The following is a 26,386-nucleotide window of genomic DNA, read 5'->3' as shown; positions in this document are numbered from 1 at the left end:
ATTATATCATATACTATCATGTCTTCTCGAAAAGAAAATCAAAACAATAGCCCAATACATAAAACGATTTGTTAAAGTTTCTTTTAAAAGTTATAACATTCCAAGTGGGAATTTTTCACCACGAGAGATAACATTGTGTCAACACGTTGTCATCATCGGGAAACCGAAGTGATCCAACGAGAGAACTAAACTTTACGCTCGTGTTTTTGAGTGACAGCTTTATTTGACAAAACAACTGAATTTGTCAAACAACAATGTACGGAAGTATCCTTTTGCTATTCCGCAGTTTCGCATGGCACATTGAACATGAATGGAAACCGAGGCCATGTGCTGACATGGGACACACACTATTCTGCACTTGGTTCTCTGTGTGTGTGTGTTGTGTGTGTGTGTGTGTGTGTGTGTGTCTCGCTTTCTCACCCTTTCCATTACACACACATAAACACCAACCCATACACACACAATGTGCACGCGCGCGCGCACACACACACACACACACACACACACTTTTGCATACATGTGCTCACAGCCTTCCCAAACCCCTCTGCACAACTGCTCCAACATTGTACGCTCTCACCCACATGCACACATGCTTTTCAGCCAGTGTAGTCTGTCTAAGTCACATTAACCATGTGTATATACATCACACACACGGACCCATGCATGCACCCTTTGTAACCTCTCTGCAAACAGCAACACATCTATACTAACAACCTTATGGACATTTAAATATGCAGTAATTGAGGAAAATATGGTTATGAATGAAAATTGACAATACATATTACATATATATCATTCTGTGAATTGATTAAATTATTTAATTGATTACCTGTAGATTTTAAAGTTGGTGATTGTTTCTCCACCTGTGTGATTACCTGTAGATTTTAAAGTTGGTGATTGTTTATCTACCTGTGTGCTTATCAGCAACAACTTTTCAAGTCTGAAGAGGTGATTGGTATCTTAACTTATAGCAAATCATGATGGACAAAATGACTGGGTGGTTCCTGTGTCAGTTGGTCTGTAAGGTCTTTGGTTTGAAATTTGAATTCCTTTTACTGTAAGTTTTCGTGTTCTGTGGATAGGACTAAAGAATGGACATTATTCTGTAAGGTCTGTGGTTTGAATTCCTTTTACTGTAAGTTTTAGCGCTTGGTGGATAGGACTAAAGAATGGACATTATTCTGTAAGGTCTGTGGTTTGAATTACTTTTACTGTAAGTTTTAGTGCTCGGTGGATAGGACTAAAGAATGGACATTATTTTGATTTCTGAGTTCAGCATATATGCCAGATCTCCTTTCACAAGGATCTCATCCTGTGTGTTGCAGCTGTAACATTGGAAGGGAAGGTGGAAATATGTAATATGTGTAACATATGATGTTACTGTGTTGCATGTGACTTTTTTTTTTATTCATTTGACTTTGGTTCTAGGTCTGACCAGCAGATGTCATACAAATACAGCAACAAGGTTGTCCTGGCACCTATGGTGCGTGTCGGAACTCTGCCTATGAGACTTTTGTCCCTGGATTATGGTGCTGATCTTGTCTACTGTGAGGTGAGAATCTTACCAAGTATTTGCTTCAAAATAAAAGTCTATATATAATGTCTCCGACTCATGCCATCTTGGGGGGTTTTTTGGGTTGTTGTTTTTTGGCATGTTCTCATAATAGCTCTGTATGCATGTGTGTGTTTTATTTAAAAGGAAAGGAGCTAATTAGAATGAATTGAATTGAATACCAGAATATTATGTATCTACCTGCATCATAAACTAATGCAACATATTCATCAGTTACATTTCTTTAATCCTGAGTTGTTTCTTTTAAATACAATGAAGATATTTTAAAACAGAGCTGTTGAACTTCCAAAATATATTTCTTTTCTTTCCTTTTTTTTCTAAATATATTCCTCAATATAGTTTTCATCTTTTTTTCTTTTTTTTCCCCAAATGAAAGTTATAATATAATCATGGAATGATGTGACCTGTAATTCATCTTTTGAATGTCATCTGTTACATACTAGACTTCTGATTCTGATGTAATGGAGAAGTCAAGGTGGCTCTATTGAAATGGTAAGGTCATCTCTATCAGTACCTTCCATAGTCAGAGTGGAGTTTTCTCTGTGTGTCAGTTAAAATCTGAATTTATAACAATGCCATTTAATTTATCTTTTGCATTGGGATCCTTCACATGTTTAATTTGCCTTGTATTTTTGCAGGAAATTATTGACAGAAAAATATTGAACACAACAAGAACAGAGAATGGTAAGTGACTCACTGACTGGGTGGTGTTTGTTTGTTATTTATTTATTTATTTATTTATTTTAACCTTTCAATTTTTTTTTTCTACTGGCAGCAGACCTCACATCCACCGCATGTCACTCCCTCATCCCCTCACTATATATAGACCTCCCTGAATCCTGGGACAGTTATAGCAGAAGGAGAAAGGACAAGATGATAACAGTGTAAAACTAAAAGATTATTTACTTTGACTAACTTTTTCTTTTATATTGTGATGTTTTGTGATGGTTAAGCTATGTTGCAGTGAAGCAACATTCCAGTTTCAATGCTGTTTGTTTTTGTCATGTTGAAGTCATGTTGTATTGAAACAACATTGTGTTGTATAGGTGTGCTTGGAACTACAGGCTTTGAAACATTGTGTTTTGTACAGATGTGCTTGGAACTACATGCTACAAAACATTGTGTGTTGTACAGGTGTACTTGGAACTGCTGACTTCAAAATGTTGTGTTTTGTCCAGGTGTGCTTGGAACTACAGACTACAAAACAGTGTGTGTTGTACAGATTTGTTTGGAACTACAGACTACAAAACATTGTGTGTTGTACAGATTTGTTTGGAACTACATACTACAAAACATTGTGTTGTACAGGTGTGCTTGGAACTACAGACAACAAGACATTGTGTGTTGTACACATGTGTTTGGAATACAGACTGCAAAACAATGTGTTCTACAGGTGTGCTTGGAATACAGACTACAAAACTTGTGTTGTACAGGTGTGCTTGGAACTACAGACTACACCATGTGTGATGGCACGGTCGTGTTCAGAACGTGTCCTCGTGAGAAAGAGAAGATTATATTCCAACTGGTATGGATTTGTTTATATTGCATAACATTGTAATAATCATGATAGTAATAATGATAATAGTAACGATGATGATGAAGTATTTATATTGCGCTGAATCTTGTGCAGAGATAAATCAATGCGCTTACACACCAGTCATTCGCATGCATGCATGCATAACTGTAGTTCACAGAGATGAAAAACAAAGCATAAAAACATGTAAATAGAAAGCTGGAGAAACTGCAGACCTGTAGGCAATGGAGGGAGGGAAGGGCAGGGGGGTATCAGCTTTGGATGGAGGTAGGTTTTAAAGCCACACTTGACAGAGCTGAGTGACGGGCGCAATAGCCGAGTGGTTAAAGCGTTGGACTTTCAATCTGAGAGTCCCGGGTTCAAATCACGCTGACGGTGCCTGGTGGGTAAAGGGTGGAGATTTTTACGATCTCCCAGGTCAGCACAGCAGACCTGCTAGTGCCTGGACCCCCTTCGTGTGTATATGCAAGCAGAAGATCAAATACGCACGTTAAAGATCCTGTAATCCATGTCAGCGTTCGGTGGGTTATGGAAGCAAGAACATACCCAGCATGCACACCCCCGAAAGCGGAGTATGGCTGCCTACATGGCGGGGTAAAAACGGTCATACACATAAAAGCCCACTCGTGTGTATACGAGTGAAAGTGGGGGTTGCAGCCCACGAACGAACGAAGAAGAAGGAGAAGACAGAGCTGAGTGCAGAGGTTTGAAAAAAGTGAAAGCTGGAGCTTTTTTCCATGTACAAGGTGCAGAGACAGAGAAAGAGCAGCGGCGGACTGTGGAGTGTTTAACTGGGAACACGGAAACAGGGAGGATTCAAAGCTAGCTTATTGTAGAGAGTGAGATGGGGTGCAGAGGTGGAGGCAGCTCATCTGTTCTGACAACTGTTTAGGGTTTACTTTTTTCAGTTAAGAATCCTTCCAGGTTACTTCACTGGTCCCTTGAAATGTTGCCTTAGGGTCCCATTTTTCTTATAAATGTCACTTACTTCCTCTTACTTTTTTCAGTTTAAGTGTTTTTCATGTCCACTCATTTTTTTCTGTTACTTTCTTTTAACTCTCTGTCTCTCTCTCGTCTCCATTCTGTCTCTGGATCTGTCTTTCTCTATTTGTTTCTTTCTCTGTCTTTGTTTTTCAGTAGATTTTTTTTTTTTTAACTTGCTGTATCATTTAGTGGGATTAGTCCCACATCAATCAGTCTGAGTCCTCCATACGCACCACACCGGGGTTTGTCTGCTGCTGCCTCAGTGCTGACAACCCACAGGAAACTATTGTTAAATCACTAGGAGGCCACACACAAAGAGGAGACCCTGCACTGCTGCTGGATCACTATAGTGGTGATTGGTAGTACCTGTCCTCATTCAGCAAATGCAAGACTCCACCTGCTAAGCTCCATACTGATGACAGTAATCGCTTAGTGGCTGTGCCAGGCACAGTGAGCATCCTCTCCAGAGTAGAGACCACCACCACATCACTCCAAGGACAACCCTACCATGAATCTGCTGACACTGTTGATCTTGACAGGAACTCTTCCCAAGGATAGAAGTTGAGGGGGACGGGCGCAATAGCCGAGTGGTTAAAGCGTTGGACTGTCAATCTGAGGGTCCCGGGTTCGAATCACGGTGACGGCGCCTGGTGGGTGAAGGGTGGAGATTTTTACAATCTCCCAGGTCAACATATGTGCAGACCTGCTAGTGCCTGAACCCCCTTCGTGTGTATACGCAAGCAGAAGATCAGATACGCACGTTAAAGATCCTGTAATCCATGTCAGCGTTTGGTGGGTTATGGAAACAAGAACATACCCAGCATGCACACCCCCGAAAACAGAGTATGGCTGCCTACATGGCAGGGTAAAAAAGGTCATACACATAAAAGTCCACTCGTGTGCATATGAGTGAACATGGGAGTTGCAGCCCACGAACGCAGAAGAAGAAGAAGTTGAGGGGGATTGAAACTGGTCAGGGGGGTCGAAACTGTGGTCACCATGAGAGCAGGGCATGAAAGGCTACAGAATTTGGGACATCTTTTTCCTGTAATGATGAGGTTGATGACAGCTCTGCTATGGTGGTCCATTTTAGGTTTGGGAACACATGACAGGGCTGTACTCTATGCTTCCTTTCATGATCTATCCCAGCATCAACCAGGCCAGAGAGAAAGACACCTGCACCCAAAGACGTTTTGTGAAGTGGGTGATATTCAACAGTTTGGTCCTATACTTACGTCATGGGGCTGCCATGGCAGAAACACTGAGGCATCAGACTTCTGATTAATGATTACCTGTGATCAGTGTCTGAGGCCCTGTTTCAACATGGCGCCTTGGGAAAGGTACTTAAATCCAATTTTCTACACTCTACCTAAGTGTGAATGTGCACCTGACTTCAGGTTGGGAAAGGTGAAAACTGTGGCGGTAGAAGAATTTGGCTCGGCATTCCAGTGCTGATTCCTGGACACAGCAGATATGAATTTGCTGCATATGTATATATATATATATATAGAGAGAGAGAGAGAGATACACATATATATATACATATATGAAGAGAGAGAGATAGACAGACAGACAAAGAACAGGTTGTATTTATTCTTCTTTTTTTTTCTTTCTTTTTTTTTTTACCTTATTTATTCCTATTTGACTACCCTTCAAGACTTCAAAACAAACAGATATCTGTTTGCCTGCATGGCACTGATGTCTTTTCCTTGTTGGCCTGTGACAGGGGACGTGTGACGCCAAAAGGGCTCTGGCAGCGGCCAGGAAAGTGTGAGTGGCACGTTGCATTGTTTTCCCTTCACATGAAGTGTGTCTGGCATTCATTTACAGTGCTAGGGGGATAAACCTGTGTATTGTTGCTTGTCAGTTTATCATTTCTGTCATTGGAATAAATCACAGAAAACATTTCTAGAATAAAAAGAACAAGAGAGGCAAGGCCTTCAAGACTCACTTGTGATAAATTAAGTCCCCTAGCATTAATTACAGAGTAATTTCCCTTCTTTTTACTACCTGCACCAAAACGTTTGCAAAATAAATATAACTTCCATGCTTAGCAAAAGAAGTTCCTGTTTGAACAAAAAATGATAATTATGACTCATCTTGTTGTTGTGTCAGAATAAGAGGTCAAAGTGCCAAGTTTAGAGAATACAAAAAATATAAATGTAACAGTAAATGCAGTTTGCATATAATTAGGCTTCTTTTTTTTATTTTTTTGTGCCCATCCCAGAGGTGCAATATTGTTTTAAACAAGATGACTGGAAAGAACTGAATTTTTCCTATTTTTATGCCAAATTTGGTGTCAACTGACAAAGTATTTGCAGAGAAAATGTCAATGTTAAAGTTTACCACGGACACACAGACACACGGACACACACACACACACACACACGCACACACACACACACACACACACACACAGACAACCGAACACCGGGTTAAAACATAGACTCAGTTTGTTTACACAAGTGAGTCAAAAATGAAAAGAGAACCATCAGCCTAATATGACTTGCTTGGAACTTGGAATTTGGGTTTAGCAGAACACCTTTCACATTAGATATTTTGATTTTGTGCATGTTATATTTCCTTTTCTTTCTTTTTCTCTCTATTCATTTATTCATTTATTTATTCATTTAGTTAGTTAGTTAGTTATGTGTTTATTTATTTATGATTTTTTTATGGAGTCAAATAATGTATGCATGTGGGATTGTCTATTTTCAGGGAAAAAGATGTGGCTGGAATCGATGTCAATATGGGGTGCCCAAAGGAGTTCTCAATCAAGGTATCAGTCAGTGCTTTTGTATTGAACGTCTTATTTTCTTTTGTGTTTTGTTTCTGTCTCAGTGTCTGTAACCTGAGCTACATATGATTTTGGAATGATGAAGTGGAAAATGTATCCAGAAACACAGTTTTGCATTTCTGTCTTTTTGGAGGAAAAACTTAAATTTGTGTGCATGTAGATGTACATCTGTGTGTGTGTGTGTGTGTGTGTGTGTGTGTGTGTGTGTGTGTGTGCTTTTTCATTCAAGGAAAGACACAATTGTGTGTATACGCCATACATAACACACATCCACACACCAACGCATGCATCCATTGCTTCCTTCCTTACTTCTTACATATGACCACCAGTATCGCAGTAGTCACAAACTGTACCTATGATGCAGGGAGGAATGGGCTGTGCTCTGCTGTCCCAGCCCGACAAGATCAAACAGGTAAGTGCTTCCTACACATTCTTCTTCCTGGAGCCATGAAGGCTTGGCTGCTTGTTTCTGTTATGTTTTCATTTATTTACATGTCTGCTCTTTTGTGTCTTTATTTTTCTGATTTCATTTTAGGCTAAAGTTTTATGCATGCCTACGGCAGGCTGTGATGGCCCTGCCCTGTGTGTCAAGTTTGTGTGCAGGTCAGGTGTCTTCTTCAGTTTTCTGTTTCTTTTCTTTGTTTAAGCTGATGTGATGTAGCTTATATGGAACAGTCCGCACGCTTTGATGCCTCCTTGAAGCTGAAACTGAAACTTCCTTGGCATCAGCAACAGCTGTTGCTTTTGTTGTTGCTCTGTTTGTGAGTGTTAGTCTTTGTAAGTGTGTGTTGTTTGGTTGAGTCAGATTTATCACTGTGGACAGAATCTGTCCTCTTTAGGAAGCTGACTGTGTAACCACTGCATTTTTTTGCAAAACTCACAGATCTTCCCAGTCTGCTCACTTCGGTGCTGAGTTTTGTGTTTATTACAGTGAATTAAAAAAAAAAAAAAAAAAAAAAAAAACAAGTGTGCCTTCTCTTGCTTTTTAGTCAGGGCATGTTTTGTATATGACTTTAACTTTGGGTGTTTTGTGTCAATAGTAAGTTTAGGGTGTCAGCTTTCACATGTTTTGTATATGACTTAACTTTGGGTGTTTGGTGTCAACAGTAAGTTTAGGGTATTAACTTTCGCCTGTAAGACATCACCACAGAACACAATATTTTAGAATTAAGTGGCTTAGTTTTATAACTCTTAGAACCCTGCACCCAAGCACTACTCCGGCGTCAAAATTTGTCTCATTAAAACTGTTTTCACATTCCTACATGCACTGCACATAAAATGCAAGGAAAGGAAACTAATCTATGCAATAGTTCCCAATGTGTCTACATGTGATTTTGAGGAAAATCTTCGTATTTTCTACATTTTTGTCTGCATCAGTATGGCGTGGAAGCCTGCCAAGGCTGTGAACTCCCCAGTGTTGAATGGGTTAAGCATCGGCATCATTTACACAGCAGCAGTGTTATTGCTTAGCCTGTGTGAACTGAGAGCCTGTTAAAAGGAAAGAGAAATTTCTACGATTAATTTTCATAATATGTGCTATCAAAAACAAGGCTGCTTAATTTGTTTGGTATATGTGCCTGGCTATACAGAACTGGTGCAGTGCAGAGAGCAATTGTGTGTGCGAGTGTGTGTGTCTTTAAATTTCGGTGTGCATGTGTTTGTGTCAGTGTGAGCGCACACACATGCATGCTTCATCTGCTTTTGTTTTGTTTTGTTTTTTTCTTCAACCTTTTGTCTGTGTCCCCAGATCCTGACAACACTTGTGGAAGGATTGTCCATACCTGTCTCCTGCAAAATCAGAGTGTTTCCTGAGGTGAGCAGCTGCTTAGTGCACTTGTGAACTTTTTTCTTGATTCACCATTTTTGTTGCCATGTATACATTTTTATTTTCTTCATTCCCCGCAGTTGTTGCCATGTATGCATTTTTTAACAGATCGGAAAATTCATGATATAGTACTAGGGATACAAGAATATATTACAGCTGGTCTGATCAGGTGATCTGTTGGGTAGTTTCTGTCTTCCAACTGCTAATTGACAGCAGTTCGATTTTAGTAAGCTATGACAGTAAGTGCTCTTGAATTTTAAAAAAAGTAGATATTATAACAACCTCCATAAAGAGATGAATATTACAACAATCTCAAATTTATAATCATTGTTATAATTTACATCATTGAAAAATAGGGAGAATTATGTCACTCAGATTTAGATCTATCACTGAGATGTAGATCTGTCAGCCCTGGGATCAGTTGGACCACAGGATCAGTGGACTGTGCAATCTGTTCACCCTCTCTTTGACTCTGGTGTCTACCAAGCTGTGGGTCTTGTGATACTTAGATCTGTCAACATACACTCTGAGCCTGACTGTTGGACTGAGTTCAGTGTGTGGAAGGTCTTCCCAACCCAGCACCTGAGCAGACAAGGGGTGATACTCATCCCTTGCGGTATCAGCAGACTCTTTGCTTTCTCTTTTCTTGCCCTATCACCTGGTGACGTGTTGGTGGATCATGATGATGGAGGCGAGGCATTCAGCCAGGGAGTGAGTGTCCAGGACTCACAGCCCCCACTCACAGACCAGCATTTTTACTCACGTCTCAGGACCTTCCATGGTGGTGTGGATGCTAGTCTTTTGGATGATTTTAGTGCATGTAAAGGAACCCATGGCAGCTGAAGGGTTGTTCCTGGCAAAATTATTTAGAAAAAATATACTTTTATAGTAAAACAAATACACTTGCAGACAGACAACAACAAGAGAAAAAAGAAGAAAAAAGAGAGAGAACAAATGATATGGGTTGAGCTACAAAGTGGTAGTTCTCCCAAGGGGGGAAAGCCAGAATTTCACACAGAGAAATCTGTTGTGACAAAAAAACAATACAATGCTATGAAATACAACACAGTTACAATACTGTACAATACAGTACAACACAAAACAATCCAACACAACACAGCACAGCATAGCACAACACAACAGAATACAAAATGCAGTACAATACAACACAATACAATTTGCAAACAAAAAACAGCAACAACAACAACAAAAAACTAAAGTTGCAGATCTATCAAAACAGAAACAAGAACATAACCAAACAAAACTAGTCGCCTGTCTGAGTCATGATGAGTGACCGCATTCTGCAGGTGGAGGAAACGGTGAAGCTGGCGAAACTGATTGAGAGCACAGGAGTTGTGGCCCTTGCCGTGCACGGTCGAACCAGGGACGAGCGTCCCCAGCACAAGAACCGCAATGGCACCATCAGGGCAATTGCACAGGCCTTGTCCATTCCTGTGATAGCAAAGTCAGTGTGTGTGTGTGTGTGTGGTCATGTGTGTGTGACCATTTCATTTATTTACCCTGCCATGTTGGCTTCTATACTCGGGGATGTGCATGTTGGGTATGCTCGTGTTTCCATAACCCACTGAAAAAAATGCTGACGTGGATTACAGGATCTTTAACACGCGTGGTAGATCTTCATCGTTCAGTTACACGTGAAAGGAGTTGAGGACAGAGGCGAGTGGGGGAGGGGAGGGGTGAGAGGAAAGGGGGGAGCCAGGAGGAAGGGAAAGGGGAGGGGGGAAGGAGTGACTGTGTGTGGGTGTCTGTATGTGTGCATGCATGGTTGTATATATATGTGCGTACATGAGTGTATGTTTGTTCTTCTGTGTGTGTGAACACATGTGTGTGTGTGTTTGTGTGTGTGTGTGTGTGGAAGGAGACTGTTATTGGGTATACATGTATGTGGGTGTGCATGTATGCATGCACGTGTGAATGTACTTATGTATGTACGCACATTCTGTGTATGTGTGTGTACGTTCCTGTATCTATTTGTTTATGTGTACATACGATTAATTTAAAGTATTCACTTAACCTGGTAAAATGTTTGACGGATCTGCCCTGAGTTCTGTTGCTGACACTGACCTGTCCTTAATTTCTATGGCACTGTCTTCACTTTCAGCGGTGGTTCCAAAGAGATCATCCAGCATGAAGATATTGAACAGTTCCGGAAAGCAGCAGGGGCATCGTCTGTCATGATCGCCCGGCAGGCAGAGTGGAACTGTTCGATATTCCGCAAGGAAGGCAAACTGCCCCTGTATGATGTCATCAAGGCCTACCTCAAATATGTAAGTGCAGCTTTGGTTTGATGTATGCGGCTTGTTGTCTTTGGTTTTTGGTTGGTTTTGTCTGCTCGTTTGTTTGATCGAGGTGTAGAAGAAATACATGTGCAGGTTTGGTGTGATGTATGCGGCTTGTTGTCTTTGGTTTTTGGTTGGTTTTGTCTGCTCGTTTGTTTGATCGAGGTGTAGAAGAAATACATGTGCAGGTTTGGTGTGATGTATGCGGCTTGTTGTCTTTGGTTTTTGGTTGGTTTTGTTTGCTTGATCGAGGTGTAGATGAAATATATGTGCAGGTTTGGTGTGATGTGTGCAGCTTGTTGTCTTTGGTTTTTGGCTGGTTTTGTTTGCTTGTTTGTTTGTTTGAGTTGTAGATGAAATATATGTGCTGGTTTGGTTTGATGTGTGTAGCTTTTTTTTGTTTGTTTGTTTGTTTGTTTTTTTGTTGTTGTTTTTTGGTGAATGTCTTTTAACTCACTCAGTACGGCCAGTCCTCTCTTCTCCTCTACACGGACCCCCCGGATGTCCAGTGGGTGTCTCAGTGACCCAACCTTTAGCTTCCATCATGAGAATTGTGGTATTCTTTGTCAACATTCACCTCTTCAGTACAAGAGCCTTCCACTTGCAATATTTTGATGGTGGTAATTGGGGTGAAACGCTGTTAACGACGTCTCTTTCGCCGTTCGTATGGAGAGAGTTAATCGCCCAGCTTATATCAAAACTTGAAAAGCTTACAGTTATGTCGATATTAAAGTGAGAGCTGTCTGATCAGTGGTTCCTCTACTGCAGTGGGAAGTCATTTACAGCTTCGTCTTTTGTAAAGGACTATGACTCTCAAACTAGGAGGCACGAATGCACTGGCTCTCAGTGCTGCAACCTCAGAGGCAAGCTTGGGCCTTTGGGGACCATCCCACTGCTGACTGTTCTAAAAACCCTCTTGGCTGAGAGAGTGGTAATGTAACTTGGGCAGGACACTCTCTGTTGTAATAATCAAATTCCTAATGGTCATAGCAGGACGTGACTGAAGGAAAAAAGAAAAGGTTGTGGGTCTGTTCTCTTACTGTGATTATTGCATGTGTATGGTTTGGATTATTGTATATCAATTTAGTATTTAACGCTATGTAAGTTATTTATTTTTATTTTATATTTTATTTTCTTCTTCTTTTTTTTCTTTTTTTTAAATTTAATTTTTGTTATTTTTACTTTATTTATTTTATTTTATTTTGTTTTTATTGTTATATATTTTTATTTTATATTTTATTTTATTATTATTTTCTTTTCTCAAGGCCTGACTAAGCGCGTCGGGTTACGCTGCTGGTCAGGCATCTGCTTGGCAGATGTGGTGTAGCGTATATGGATTTGAACAAACGCAGCGACGCCTCCTTGAGCTACTGATACTGATACTGATACTGATTTAAAGCGTTGAATGTCTGTTATTGAACGACTGATTCTTGTACATTATTTTTGTAACATACACAACCTGTGAATTTGTCTTATTGGAGATAAGAAAATAATGTGTATTCTGTACTGTAGGTCTTTCAGTAGGACACCACCAACATCAACAAGTACTGTGTTCAGTAAACAAGTCATTAACTCACTCAGTACGGCCAGTCCTCTCTTCTCCTCTACACAGACCCCTCGGATGTCCAGTGGGTGTCTGAATGACCCAACCTTTAGCTTCCGTCGTCAGAATTGTGGTATTCTTTGTCAACATTCACCTCTTCAGTATAAGAGCCTTCTGCTTGCAATATTTTGATGATGGTAATTGGGGTCAAACGCTGTTAACGTCGTCTCTTTCGCCGTATGGAGAGAGTTAATGTTCTGTTTATGTGTGTTGTAGGCCTTTCAGTATGACAACAATGACATCAACACCAAGTACTGTGTTCTGCAAATGATGCATGAGACGATGGACAGACCTGAAGGACAGGCGTCGCTCACTGCCAAGACTAATGAGGAGTTCAGGTGAGACACTGAGAGAGAGAGAGACAGGTGCTTGCAGGTGGGTTATGAAAGGTGTGATGCAGTGTTTGTGTGTTGTGTGCGTTTGTGTGTTGTGTTGTGTTGTGTGTGAGTGTGTTTTGTTGTGTTGTGTTTGTGGTGGGGGGGGAGGGGGGGGACATGGGGAAGGCATCTGCGTGTGTGTGGATGTGTGTGTGTGTGTGTGTGTGTATGCGTGTGTGTGTGCGTGTGTGGGTGCGTGTGTGTGTACTTTTTCATTCAAGGAAAGACACGATTGTGTGTATACACTATCCACACACCAACACGCGTGTGTGTCTGTGTCTGTGTCTGTGTTTGTGTGTGTGCTTCAGTCTTTGTCACTTTCCAGTAGTATTAGACAGATATTAACCTGTTCAGTGCCAAGCATTATTTCAACTTGTGCTTCCAATTTGCCAGGCGGTTTTGGGTTGTGGTGGGTAATGTGAAAAATCCTGAAATGACACTGACGTATGTATGCATCATGGGGCAAATAGTGACGCATTTTTATTGACGTAACTATACGTCATGGGGCACTCAAGAGGTTAGTACATGTGTGTGAGAGTGTGTGTCTATATACATGTGTTTGCTTGGTGCAAGTGTTTGTACGTGTTTCTTCTTCCCCGTGACTCTTATTTTCTTTCTTTCTGTAGATTTTTCAATTATTTAAAAAATAATCTAAATTCAGTCACAAAATTGATACTTGTACTAGGTTTAATTAGGACAATAGAATATGGTTCAAAATTCAGGGTTGGTGCTTGCAAAGTAGATTTCTTAATCAGAACCTTTTTAGGTATCAGTATCTGTGTCTTTGTGAAAATTGTGCTGTTCCAAATTTATAGTTTGTTTTTTTTATAGTTCCTGAAAACAGAAAATATGGGTATGTGTGTGTTTGTATGCTTTTCGTAAAAATTGTTGTATTTTCTCTCTCTCTCTCTCTCTCTCTCTCTCTCTCTCTCTCTCTCTCTCTCTTTCTGTCCCTGATAGTTGATTTCTGAAAACAGAAAAAAAAAATTGGGAAGGTGTGTCTGTATATCTTTTTTTTTAATTTGGTATTTTATTCTCTCTTATTTTCTCTTTTTTCATCCATTGTCCTCCCCAAAAAATCAATATCTTATTGTAAAAAAACAAACAAAAAAACACCCAGTGATTCCACCTACCTTTTTGTCCTGTCAGATTCATTGCATTTGTTTTGTGATGTTTTCAAATTTAAAAAAATACTATTCAAATCAATCATTCCACTTTCTCTCTCTCTCTCTCTCTCTCTCTCTCTCTCTCTCTCTCTCTCTCTCTCTCTCTCTCTCTCTCTCTCTCTGTCTCTCTGACATAATGTATCAAGATATATTTTCCATGCTATCAATACAAGGAAAACGTTATCTGCAGTCAGTGATCAAGCATGGTGAAATACTATATAAAAACAAATGTCTATATGATGGGCACATTGTTTAAGTATATATTCATTCAGTTTGTACTTGTTTTTGTTGTTGTAGTTGTTGCTATGGATAACACAATGTTATATGCAACCTCACCGATCCACCCTTCCCCATTGTATTGTGGCCCAAGGCCGATGTACATTCAACTTTCTGAGTTCTGAGTTCTCTGTCTCTCTGGAAAAGTGAGATATGGGGGCTACGGCCGGAGTTCCAGCACGCTGTGCAGGACAGGAGACAGCAGACAGACAGACTTCAGGAATTGTCTGCTGACGGGAACCATGGCTTCAAGAGACGGAAAGCTGACGACGGCCTGCCTCTGATTGAACTGCCGGTCCGCTTTGACAAGTACGTGTTTGAATACCAATGCCGGACGTAGCATGTTTTGCAGTTTTTGTGAAATAAGATTAATAATGATGATGATGATGATACTACTGCTACAATAGTATAACTACTACTACTACTAACATTAATGCTACTTCTAATGATAATCTTAATAGTAATAAATTTATTTAGCACTTAGTCCTGTCCAGAGACAAATCAGAGTGATTTCATTCCAGTTGTTCACAGGCCTGCATTACTTTCGTGTGTTGTTGATTAAGGAATATGGTGTCTTCATAGTACTAGGAATTGTCTCAGTGTTCAATTCTGGTCACATTGTCACATTTTCTTTTTTTTTCTTTTTTACAATTTTTTTCATTGTTGACTCACTTGTGTAAACAAAGTGAGTCTATGTTTTAACCCAGTGTTCGGTTGTCTGTGTGTGTGTGTGTGTGTGTCCATGGTAAACTTTAACATTGACATTTTCTCTGCAAATACTTTGTCAGTTGACACCAAATTAGGCATAAAAATAGGAAAAATTCAGTTCTTTCCAGTCATCTTGGTTAAAACAATATTGCACCTCTTGGATGGGCACAAAAAAAAATTAAAAAAGAAGCCTAATTATATGCAAACTGCATTTACTGTTATATTTATATTTTTTGTATTCTCTAAACTTGGCACTTTGATCTCATATTCTGACACAACAACAAGAGCAGTCATTATTATCATTTTTTGTTCAAACGGGAACTTCTTTTGCTAACCATGGAATTTTTATTTATTTTGGTGCAGATAGTAAAGAAGGGAAATTACTCTGTAATTAATGCAAGGGGACTTAATTTATCACAAGTGAGCCTTGAAGGCCTTGCTTCTCTTGTTTTGTTGTTGTTGTTGTTGTTTAGCTGATTGAAGTGTTGTTTTTAAGTTGATTAAAGTGTTGTTTTTTTAGTTGATTGAAGTGTTGTTTAGAATTTGGGAAGTTTATAGGAAATTCAGTCTTATGAAATGAAACAGAAAAACAACAATGCTTATTGAAGTATGTACATGCATGCACAATGCACATACATATGCATTCACATGCCTGCTCATGTCTGCAGACAGTAAAGTAACAGCTCTTTATCTCTTATGCATGGGCATACACACACATATTCTTATGCATGCAAGTGCACACATGCACACTCACACAACACACACACACACACACACACATACACACACTCACACACACACTCACACTTACACAAAACACACACACACACACACACACACACACACACACATACACACACACACATGCACATGCACATGCACATACACAGAGTTTGCACTGATTATGATGATGATTTTTTTTTCTTCCATTTTCACGCTTCTAATTATTAACACATATACCTCTTCAACTGTCACTGTCACTGATGCCACAGCTGCTGTCAGTTTTATAGATGACCTGCTTAGAATTTTTTTTGCTTCCTTTTTTTGTATTGGTATTTGTATTTGTATTTCTTTTAATCGCGACAGATTTCTCTGTGTGAAGTTCGGGCTGCTCTCCCCATGGAGAGTGCGTTGCTACACTACAGCGCCTCCCGTTTTTTGTATTTTTTCCTGTGTGCAGTTTTATTTGTTTTTCCTATCGAAGAGGATTTTTCTACAGATTTTTGCCAGGAACAACCTTTTTGTTGCCGTGGGTTCTTTTACATGCGCTAAGTGCATGCTGCACACGTTACCTCAGTTTTCATCTCATCCGACTTGCGTCCAGACCACCACTGAAGGTCTAGTGGAGGGGGAGAAAATATCCGCGGCTGAGCCGTAGTTTGAACCAGCGCACTCAGATTCTCTCGCTTCCTAGGTGGACGCGTTACCTCTAGGCCATCACTCCACTATTGATCAGAAGGGAATTTAATACCTGTGTTCAAGAAAATTATCCTTTTAGGCCTTAAGCTTTTAACACACTGACTGCAACAGGCTTAGTACCATTGAAAGAGCCTGGTCCATTGCATTGTTACAATGTCTTGCTTTGACCTGAACAATATTATATTCAGTGTTCCCAGTCTGTGGGGGAAAGACAAAAGAAAAGGTTTTTTTGTTGGTTTTCTTTTCTTTTTTTTTTACCCATTTAATGGTTTATAGTTTACTTCTTCATAAATGAGACAGTTTGTTTTTGTTCTCAATAGTATGTAACATGTTGTTGTTTCACAAGTAAGTACTTGGATATTTGATTCTTTTGATTTCTTTATTTATGGTGTGTTGTTTTTTCTGGTTCATTTTTCAACGTAGATTGATATTGCAGAAAGTGCTACCTTCCTGCCATGAGTCCGAAGCAGAGTCTACACGAATGGTGCTACAGGTGTCACTACAAGAACCCTGTGTATCAAACTGTAAGTGATAAGTCTTCACTTGACTTGTATCAGTCACATTTGAGGCCCCTCCAAAGGGCCTGTTGGACATTCTGCCCAATAAACTACACACTTAGGAAATAAGCTACATACTGCTCAGATATTGTTGCTGGCTGAAGAGATTGCATGCACAAAGTTTGAGTTCATCCAGATAATTTAGTGACATGTTTTTGTCTGTTTGGTGGTATTTCAATTGTGCACACCGTGGATGATCTAAAAAAAAATTTAAAAAAAAAAAAAAAAAAAGGTTAAAGGTCCCATAGCATTTAATGGCCATCGGGGCGGTGAATTAATTTTCATTGTGTCTAGGGCTCAGCTTAGTGAGGCAGGAGCCATTCTTTTCCTTGCGCAGTTTTAACCATCCCCATCCAAAGTCAGGTACCCATTCACACCTTGGTGGAGTGAGGAAAATCAGATTAAAGTGCTTTTCCCAAGGACACAAGACCATGCCAAAATGAGGCTTCAAACCCTGATCACTGATGAACACTGGGTCAGAGTTCCCAGGCCCAAGCATTTCAACACTTTCTAACTCCTAATGTGGATGACTCTTGCAAACTTACTGAGGTGTTGGTATTACCTTCAGTGATGATATTTGTCGACACACACAGCTCCAGACTGATGTGGAAAAGCAAGGGACATGTGACTTCTTGAAGCTGAAAGGAAGCGCCTTAGAAGCAAAGATCACAGGCCAGTCACATGGCATACACTGATTGATGAGATAAACTGAAATGAAATCCAGTCATATTGTTTATAGCCCAGCCATTTGCAGACAGGCTGTTTCAGGACTGAATACCATTCAGTTCTAAATACTAGTGGAAGAGAATGCAAAATAATGATATAAGGTGAATCCAAACACCTTACAAAAATCAGTTCATCAACATGTCAGTCAGTCCATGTAAAATTTTAATAAATTCAGAATCATTTAAAAAAAACATAAAGGGACCAGTTCACCCAGTGTGTTTCAGTCCATGCAGAATTTAAACCAAGTTAGAGCTAATGATTTTCTACAGGAATAAAGGAGTGTGCATTGAAGGTCTGGAAAGAAGCAGAGGCACGCGCCACCAGAAGAAATAGTGTTTCAGTTGTGTAGGCGTGCAATCAGTTTTGAAAATCAGCATGGTTCCTTTTCTCACGGATTGTGTAATGTTTGTGTGTTTAAATGGATAGAATCAGTCTTGTTGAGAGTGCACTTGATCCTGTGTGTGTGTGTGTGTGTGTCTGTGTTTGTATCTCTCTGTGAGTATGCACGTGTGTTTGGGTGTGCACAGGTTTGCTGGATCTGGATCATTTTTGTTTTCGTTGTATTTCAGTTATTTACCTTCTGCGTGTCTTTGATAATATCCTAATTTATTTACTTATCTGTTTATTTACCTCAGGCTGTTTCTCATTGTATTTCAGTTATTTACCTTCTGCGTGTCTTTGATAATATCCTAATTTATTTACTTATCTGTTTACTTACCTCAGGCTGTTTCTCATTGTAATCTCCTAAGTTTGACTGGAAAATCAAACTGAGCGTCTAGTCTTTCGGATGAGACGATAAACCGAGGTCCCGTGTGCAGCACGCACTTGGCGCACTGAAAAAGAACCCATGGCAACGAGAGTGTTGTCCTCTGGCGAAATTACGTAAAATGAAATCCACTTTCATAGGTACACAAATATGTAAGCATGCACTCAAGGCCTGACTAAGCGCGTTGGGTTATGCTGCTGGTCAGGCATCTGCTCAACAGATGTGATGCAGCGTGTATGGATTTGTCCGAACGCAGTGACGCCTCCTTGAGAAAGTGAAGTGAAGTGAAGTGAAGTGTTTCTCATTGTATTTCAGTTATTTACCTTCTGCGTGTCTTTGATAATATCCTAATTTATTTACTTATCTGTTTATTTACCTCAGGCTGTTTCTCATTGTATTTCAGTTATTTACCTTCTGCGTGTCTTTGATAATATCCTAATTTATTTACTTATCTGTTTATTTACCTCAGGCTGTTTCATACATACCTTTAGTGGGCTCTCAGGTTCTCAGCAGTGTGTTGGATATTTGTATATGTCAGGCATCTGTTCCTTTGAAAAAAAATCTTTGTCAGCAGATGTGGTGCAGCTTATCTTGTTCATATAGGACACTTTAATGCCTCCTTGAAATTGAAACTTTTATGTAATATGTGCATGTGTTTATTGCATGTCTGTGTATGTGTGTGTTTGTGTGTGTGTGTAGTGTGTGTGTGCTTTTGTGTGCTTTTGTGTGTGCATATGTGCATCTGCATTTAGATTAGACAAACGATAAGGGAAGGGGAGAAAAAAATTGGTTTGTTACATATTCCAGTTTTTTATTTCATTTTGTTTTTCAGGAGGAACGTCCAAGTGACAGAAGTTTTAATTCAAGAGTTCTGGTTGATGGCAAATGGTACACGACTCCTTTTTGGTGAGAAAAGTTCATTGTCAGTGTCAGTTTCTCTGTCTGTTGTCTGTGCATGTGTAAGTTACAACAGCCCTGTTCACATGGTCTCATTTCTCACTGTAGTATTTAATCTCAATCACAAGTTTCACGTGCTTGTGTTCTTATCCATATCATTTTGTACCCAGCATGCCATGATTCCCCCTGTGGGGGATGCTGTGAGCTCTTTCAGTTTTCATAACATCCCCACCTTCTGGACATTTTGAGCCAGAAAGTTCCTCTCTTTCTGTCACTCTATTTGTTTCGGGCTGCCCCCTTTTCTTTCTATTGTCTCTTCAATGTTTTAAAAAAAAAAAAAAAAAAAAAAAAGCCACAGAAGCTCATGTTAAACCCTAGTTGAGACGGGCGTCATAGCCGAGTGGTTGAAGTGTTGGACTTTCAATCTGAGGGTCCCAGGTTCAAATCTCAGTAATGGTGCCTGGTGGGTAAAGGGTGGAGATTTTTCCAGTCTCCCAGGTCAACTCATGTGCAGACTTGCTTGTGCCTAAACCGCCTTCGTGTGTATACACAAGCAGAAGATCAAATACACACATTACAGATCCTATAAAGCATGTCAGTGTTCAGTGGGTTATGGAAACAAGAACATACCCAGCATGCACACCCCCAAAAACGGAGTATGACTGCATACATGGCTGGGTGAAAACAGTCATACACGTAAAAGCCCACTTGTGTACATTTGAGTGAACGTGAGAGTTGCAGCCCACAAAAGAAGAAGAAGAAACCCTAGTCGATAAACTTGTTTGACTTGTCTTGTCTTTTCTGTCCAGGGAAAAGCGGAAACAGTACGCGGAGCAGAGCGCCGCCATGTGCTGTCTGTTGACCCATGACCTCCACGATGGTCGTGTCAAGGAGCCGGAGGATCAGACGCCGGAGCTGCGGCACAAATGGCACCAGCTGGCACTTTCGGAAAAGCATGGCAACGTGACTGGTGTTGGGGGCGGTGGTGATGCTCGCTCCGGTCATGACAGTGTGGGAGTGGACTCCCCTGATGATGTCAGTTCTGTGACTGAAAGCAGCGGGGGGAAAGAGCGTCGTAGATCTGCTGACACTGCTGATGCTGGTTGTGACGTTAATGACAAGGGTTTGGATGAGAATTCCGTCAGTTGATTTTTTTTTAGTACTTTTTATTGTGTGATTATGTATCTCTGTGTGTGTGTTGGTGTTAGTTTGTGTTTGTGTGTATCTTTGTGTGAGAATGCTTGTGAGTATGCGTGTGTTTGTGTGTGTGTTTGTGTCTGTTAGTGTGAATGTGTGTTTGTTTGTGCATATTAGCAGAGGGAGAGGGGTTAAGATGTTAATCATCCAAAGCAATCTCCATGAGGATCTGGGTTCAAATCCCAGTCTCACCATTTCTCCTAAGTTTGACTGGAAAATCAAACTGAGTGTCCAGTCATTTGGATGAGATGATAAACTGAGATCGCTTGTGCAGCACACACTTTGCACACTGGAAAAGAACCCGTAGCAACATAAATGTTGTCCTCCGGCAAAATTCGGAAAAAAAAAGTCCACAGTGATAGCTAGACAGATATATATATATATGCATGCCAGTGTACCCACACCTGTCGTTTTGTCGCTCGCCTGTCGCCACAGGACTTGGGGGTGATGAAATGATGAAGGATGAAAGGTTCAATAAGGATGACTGATGACTTGCACGATGAGTTTGTTTAAAGTGAAGAGGAGTTGCGCAACGTCGACCTCACTCTCTAGTCCGGGTCCACCAATTTCCAGTGGCAAGACGAAGTCGAGACGACTGGAGGATGAGCATGGACGCAGTGGATGACTAAGATATCCTTTCGGTGTCTCATCTTGCTCTCTGCACTCCACAGTGCGTTGCTGTAACCGCCTTCCTGTCCGTTGAACCGATAGGTTTCTTCCGCAGATTCTGCCAGATCCAGACTTCACATGCATGGGTAGACTCACCCTGGGGGCCAACTGCGTGTGGCATGCACACAGCATGGTGGAGCTAGATGGCCATAGGTGGCTCTCCTGAGCCGACGCCCTTTTATGGATCTTGTTTTTAATTCCATAAGGGTGTCTAGGCCCTCAAGGCCTGGCTAGCATGTTAGGTTATGCATCTGGTCAGGCAGTTGCCTAGCAGATGTGGTGTGGCTTGTATTGATTTGTTTGAACACAGTGACACCTCCTTGTGTGCATATGTGCTTGTGTGTATAAGTGTATGTGGTTGTGTTTGTTATCGCATATGTCTGTGTGTGCAGATATGTGCTTGTGTGTGTGTGTGTGTGTGTGCTGTTGATTGATACTCCCTGAAATGCATAGGACAGGGATGTTTTCTTCAACCTTTTTAATAATTTTTGTGTGTGTTATATTATATTCTTGGTAAGGAGATAAGAGAATCTGATACATGTGTTGATGAAAGCACAGAGGCTGAGAAAGAGGGAGTGTAATTATTAATAGTAATCATAACAGGCTTTTGAAGTGTTAAACACTTTTTTTCTGTTGATAATATATATGAACCACATTTTTTCCATTTTTGCTGAAATGTGATGTTTTGGACTGGCAGACTGATATGAAGGAAAAATTTATATGCTTAGTATTTGCTGATGTGTATGTGATCTTTGTTCATTCAATTTTGAGATCTGTATTGAATGTTTTATTCGAAGCAGTTGCTTGATATTTTGTTCTTGGAAATAAGGATTGTGATTCAGGTTGTTGAGCCTGTGTGTTTGTGGATGTATTGGCCAGATTGTACAGGACTGTCATTTTGATTATCTCAGTGTCCTGAAAAGAGCCTTAACAATGGCATATTTCTGTAAAACATTTTAATAAAAATAATAATGATAATAATAATAGTAATGATTGTGATAATGATTATAATGATAATAACAGTGACAATAATAACACTACTACTACTACTACTACTACTACTACCACTACTACGTGTAATAGTGAAGAAGTACTCATGTGTAGTGCTGTTCCCTCACAGAGAGGCTCACGTTGCTTTTTTGATATGGATGCTTTTATAGCACCTATCCTTGTTCAGAGACCAAGCTCTAAGTGCTTTACAAACACAGGGTCATTTCCAGAGCAGGTTGCCTACCTGGGTAGAGCTGACTGATGGCTGCCATTGGGCACTCATCATTCATTTCCTGTGTCATTCAATCAGATTTCAGGCACACACACATGCCCACTCAGACAAACATGTAACATTAATGGACCGTTTTGCTTCACAAATTAAACATAACAAGAAAGAATCAACAATCCTCAAGGAAATTCAAATAGCAACCAATCACTCATGGCGCTCCACAAAGTACATGTTACGCAAGAGAAGCAACAATCGTTCAGAAAAAGAATCAACCACAAAGAAACAATCACCATCCTCGCATCATGAACAACACACACACACACACACACACACAGAGCACCTCCCTGCCACACATACACACAGAACACTGGAAAAAGTTGTACATCCCTTATATAACAGCAAATTAGACTTAACTGTTTCAAATGCAAGTCAAAAAAGATCATTCTGTTTTCAGCTGGGACTTGAAAGAGTCTTGCAGGTCAGCAGGCAGTGAGTTCCAGACAGCTGGGGCTGAGAAACTAAATGATCGGTGATCAAAGGTTTTCAGATTAGTGTTCGGCACCGGAAGTAACCTTTCAGCTAAAAATCAAGCTGCCTGGGAAGACTGATACTGATACATTTCCCTGTCGTGATGTTAGTTAGCATGTGACAATCATGATTTGAAAGATGGTGATTGGCACGGGGCATTATTTTGTTTTCTTCAGGAGTTTTGCATGAAACATGGATTTTGATAAGGTGAAAGGGGTGGTGTCATCCTTGGACAGAATACAATGGTAATGTTTTGGCATCAGCCACCATGGCTAAGTGGTTAGCACTAAGGTTTGACAACTGGGAGGATGCAGGTTCAAACCCTGTCAGAGGCAAATTATCATTATGGGAGTTTTTGGCCTGAGACCAACTGCTTCAAAGATCCAGGTGTTCTGTGAGCACAGGTTGGTAAGACTTGGACCACACATCACAGCGTTGTCATCATCACCATCCTCATCCTTCATAATCAGTAACCACTAAAACTTGATGAAAACTGATTATGTGTTGTGCTTTTTGCTGTTGCTTTTTTCCATTTTTTATGATGGTGGTGATCTTTTCTGGAAGTTGGTACATGTGTTTTCTGGTCTAATATAACCTTCATTACAAGGGACCCAAAAAAAAGAAAAGAAAATTAAACACTAAAACCAAAAGTCCCAGATTCTGTTGCCTTTCATGCCCTGCTCTCATGGTGACATCAGTTTCTATCCCCTTTGACTTCAGTGCTTGGAACGAGTCCTGTCAAGGTCTTTGGTGCTGGCACATTCACGAGGCACTTTTCTTGGAGTGTCGTGCTGGCTGTCTCATTCAGACTGGCTCCCCAACTAAACAGTGTCGTCAGAACAGGACTTAGCAGGCGCTCTCCTGTGTGTATTCAATCAAAAAACATAGGGACCTAGCACCCTTTTGTAATAGTTTGGTTCTTTTTATATAATGACAATATCATTATCTTGTTCATTCACATATTTTTCATCTTATCCAGTGCTGAAAAAAATATGTAATTAAAAAAAACGAAACCTAAAAAAAATTAACTTGGCATCAAGACAGTATTGGGACATGGAATTCAGGGGAAGATGTTGAACTGAGATGGTCAGATGGGCTCAGCATGTATTACTGTCATGTATGTTTGACACACACACACACACACACACAAAGAATAGTTCAGCCAGAAAAGACATGACTGAACACTGCCCGTGGCTCGGCAGCAGTGCAGGGATTCCTCTGGTATGTAGCCCCTTGGCAGCCAAACATTGATGGGTCTCCATGGACTGTCAGTGCAGAAACTGTGACAGAATGAGCCTAAAAAAGAGGAAAAGGAAACAAATTTGGAAATTATAAAAGTGGATGTATTAAATATGAAATTTTTAAAAAGCTGTCTTTGTTAAAGAGTACCACTGTGTTTTAAGCCATGTATGACATGTTTAAGATGTATCTGATAAAAAAAAAAAAGAAGAAAAAAGACCACAATGAAAAAAAAATGATAAAAACCAGAAGGGACCCCCATCCTATGCCCCAAAAGACCCAACTGATTTGGTATGTATTAAAGAACAGAAAATGGGAAAACAGGATGGAAGACCCATTGAAAAGAGTGGGGGGATATAGGAGGTTGGAGGACCCACAAAAAAACAACAGAATTAGCCAAGGTGTGTCTGCTGCAGGGGGCTCAGGGTAAACAGTGTGGGGGTGATGTCACTCAAAACAGTGCAGAAGATGGGCTGGTTTGGACATCATCGCTGGAGATCAGTTTAAATCCTTTGCAGTTAACCTTCTAATATCTTGGGTGAAAATCAATATATATATCTGAATGTGAACTGGAAAGGATGTGAACTGATCTCCAGTGAGATATCGGCAATTTATTAACACGTCAGTGTTTACGTTGCCAAATGAGATTACATGTACATGCGTGACAGTGTGAGTTTATCAATGAAACCCGTTTTTTTGTTGTTTTTTTTGTTTTGTCTTTTTAAGTCCATGTGAGCATGTGTTCTGGAAACCTTGTGTACTAAAGTGAAATAAACTGGTTGTGACAGACAAGCACTGTCAGGTAACCTGAAGCAGAAAATGCTTTAAAGTTAACAGTGCAGTGCAAACATGGCATCATGCTTCTTTGTCTTTTTGTTTCAATGTCTTTTCACATTTCTGCTGTTCTGTATTGTAATCAGGGTTTTACAGACCCATTGAAGTCTGTAAGTCTTTGAAAAATGAGATAACTATTTCCAGGATTGGAAAAATAATGTTGCGATTCAGGGTCCAGAAAACTAGTCATAGAATTTTCATAAAACACATGACCAGTTAGCAGTACTATTCCACAAATAACATAATCCATTTAATAAGAAAAAGGAAAAGAAAAAAAAAAGAGAATAAACGAAATTGATGAAAATGGGTATCTACCGATCTCTTTTGTGAGAGGTGAAGCAAACCCATTTTTTGATCAGTTTGGCTTTGGTGTGGAAAATCTTCAGTCTGTTCTGGAAAAGGTTTGGAATTTTGTTCCATTACATCTGTGGGAACACTGTATAATCTTAGTAACAAACAAATGCAAGTCTCCCCAGCAACCACTATGAACTTGTATGAGTCCATCGAGACCCTCAACAATGCAATAGTGATGTGGTTAGCTCTACAGTGCAGGTATAATGAATACATGCTCAGTGTATTACTAAAGATTATGGTGTTCAGTGGTGCCTGATCCATCTCTCATTGCCTATGGCACTTCAACAGTATGCCTTTACTGTGTGGCTCACGCTTCAGTAATCCAAGGTGCTCGGGTTCTCACAACAAATGCCGCTGTACCCACTTATGCAATCCCACAGAATTCTGCATTTCAACACCCAGTGTGGTATAACGCCTTCCATCCCAGTTACCCAATCATTATTATTGTACAAATTTCAGCTTCAGACTTTTCCACTGGATGTTTGTCATCAGTCAGTAAATCATCCTTTTTTTTCTTTTTGTCTTTCTACTATTTATTTTCTGAAAAAGAAATGTTACAACAGGGAGAGCTAAGCAGTGCATTGTAGGTGTATGCATGTAAATGTGTGTGTGGAGGGAGCGGCACAACTTTTTTTTAAATCAGAATTTTGCCATTGTGAGTGTATTTTTTTGTGGATGTGGTGACAAAAGTGGTGAAAGGGAATGACAGAGGCACTGAAAAGATGACAAGAACAGTAAAGGGCAGGAGGGGTGGGGGGGGGGGGTGTGGGGGTGGAGAGAGAGAGAGAGCAGTGAAAGAAAAATAAAAGTTCAATGAACACACACACACACACACATT

The 26,386-nt window shown here is 40.2% G+C and overlaps 1 protein-coding gene across 1 annotated transcript; it reads left to right on the top strand.

The window, feature by feature from the left end:
* Positions 1 to 122: 122 nt before the first annotated feature.
* Positions 123 to 25,882, top strand: LOC143285523 (tRNA-dihydrouridine(20) synthase [NAD(P)+]-like). The gene is made up of 15 exons (XM_076592876.1): positions 123 to 256; positions 1,429 to 1,552; positions 2,212 to 2,257; positions 3,007 to 3,098; positions 5,818 to 5,861; positions 6,810 to 6,870; positions 7,253 to 7,300; positions 8,636 to 8,701; positions 10,021 to 10,178; positions 10,836 to 11,001; positions 12,833 to 12,954; positions 14,583 to 14,744; positions 16,999 to 17,086; positions 19,444 to 19,517; positions 20,318 to 25,882. Coding segments are annotated over exons 1-15 (1,593 nt in total). The 5' UTR covers positions 123 to 254; the 3' UTR covers positions 20,658 to 25,882.
* Positions 25,883 to 26,386: the final 504 nt, after the last annotated feature.

This window comes from Babylonia areolata, chromosome 9, assembly GCF_041734735.1.
Source record: "Babylonia areolata isolate BAREFJ2019XMU chromosome 9, ASM4173473v1, whole genome shotgun sequence".
In the NCBI taxonomy this organism is placed as follows: domain Eukaryota; kingdom Metazoa; phylum Mollusca; class Gastropoda; order Neogastropoda; family Buccinidae; genus Babylonia; species Babylonia areolata.
The sequence above is the reverse complement of the archived record's forward strand: the minus strand, read 5'-3'. Positions and strand labels throughout refer to the sequence as shown.

Bases quoted from the DNA above. Each gene is read 5' to 3' on its own strand.
- LOC143285523 (XM_076592876.1), top strand. The intron at 6,871-7,252 runs GTATCAGTCAGT...CCTATGATGCAG, and splicing joins CAAAGGAGTTCTCAATCAAG to GGAGGAATGGGCTGTGCTCT. The intron at 11,002-12,832 runs GTAAGTGCAGCT...TGTGTGTTGTAG, and splicing joins TCAAGGCCTACCTCAAATAT to GCCTTTCAGTATGACAACAA.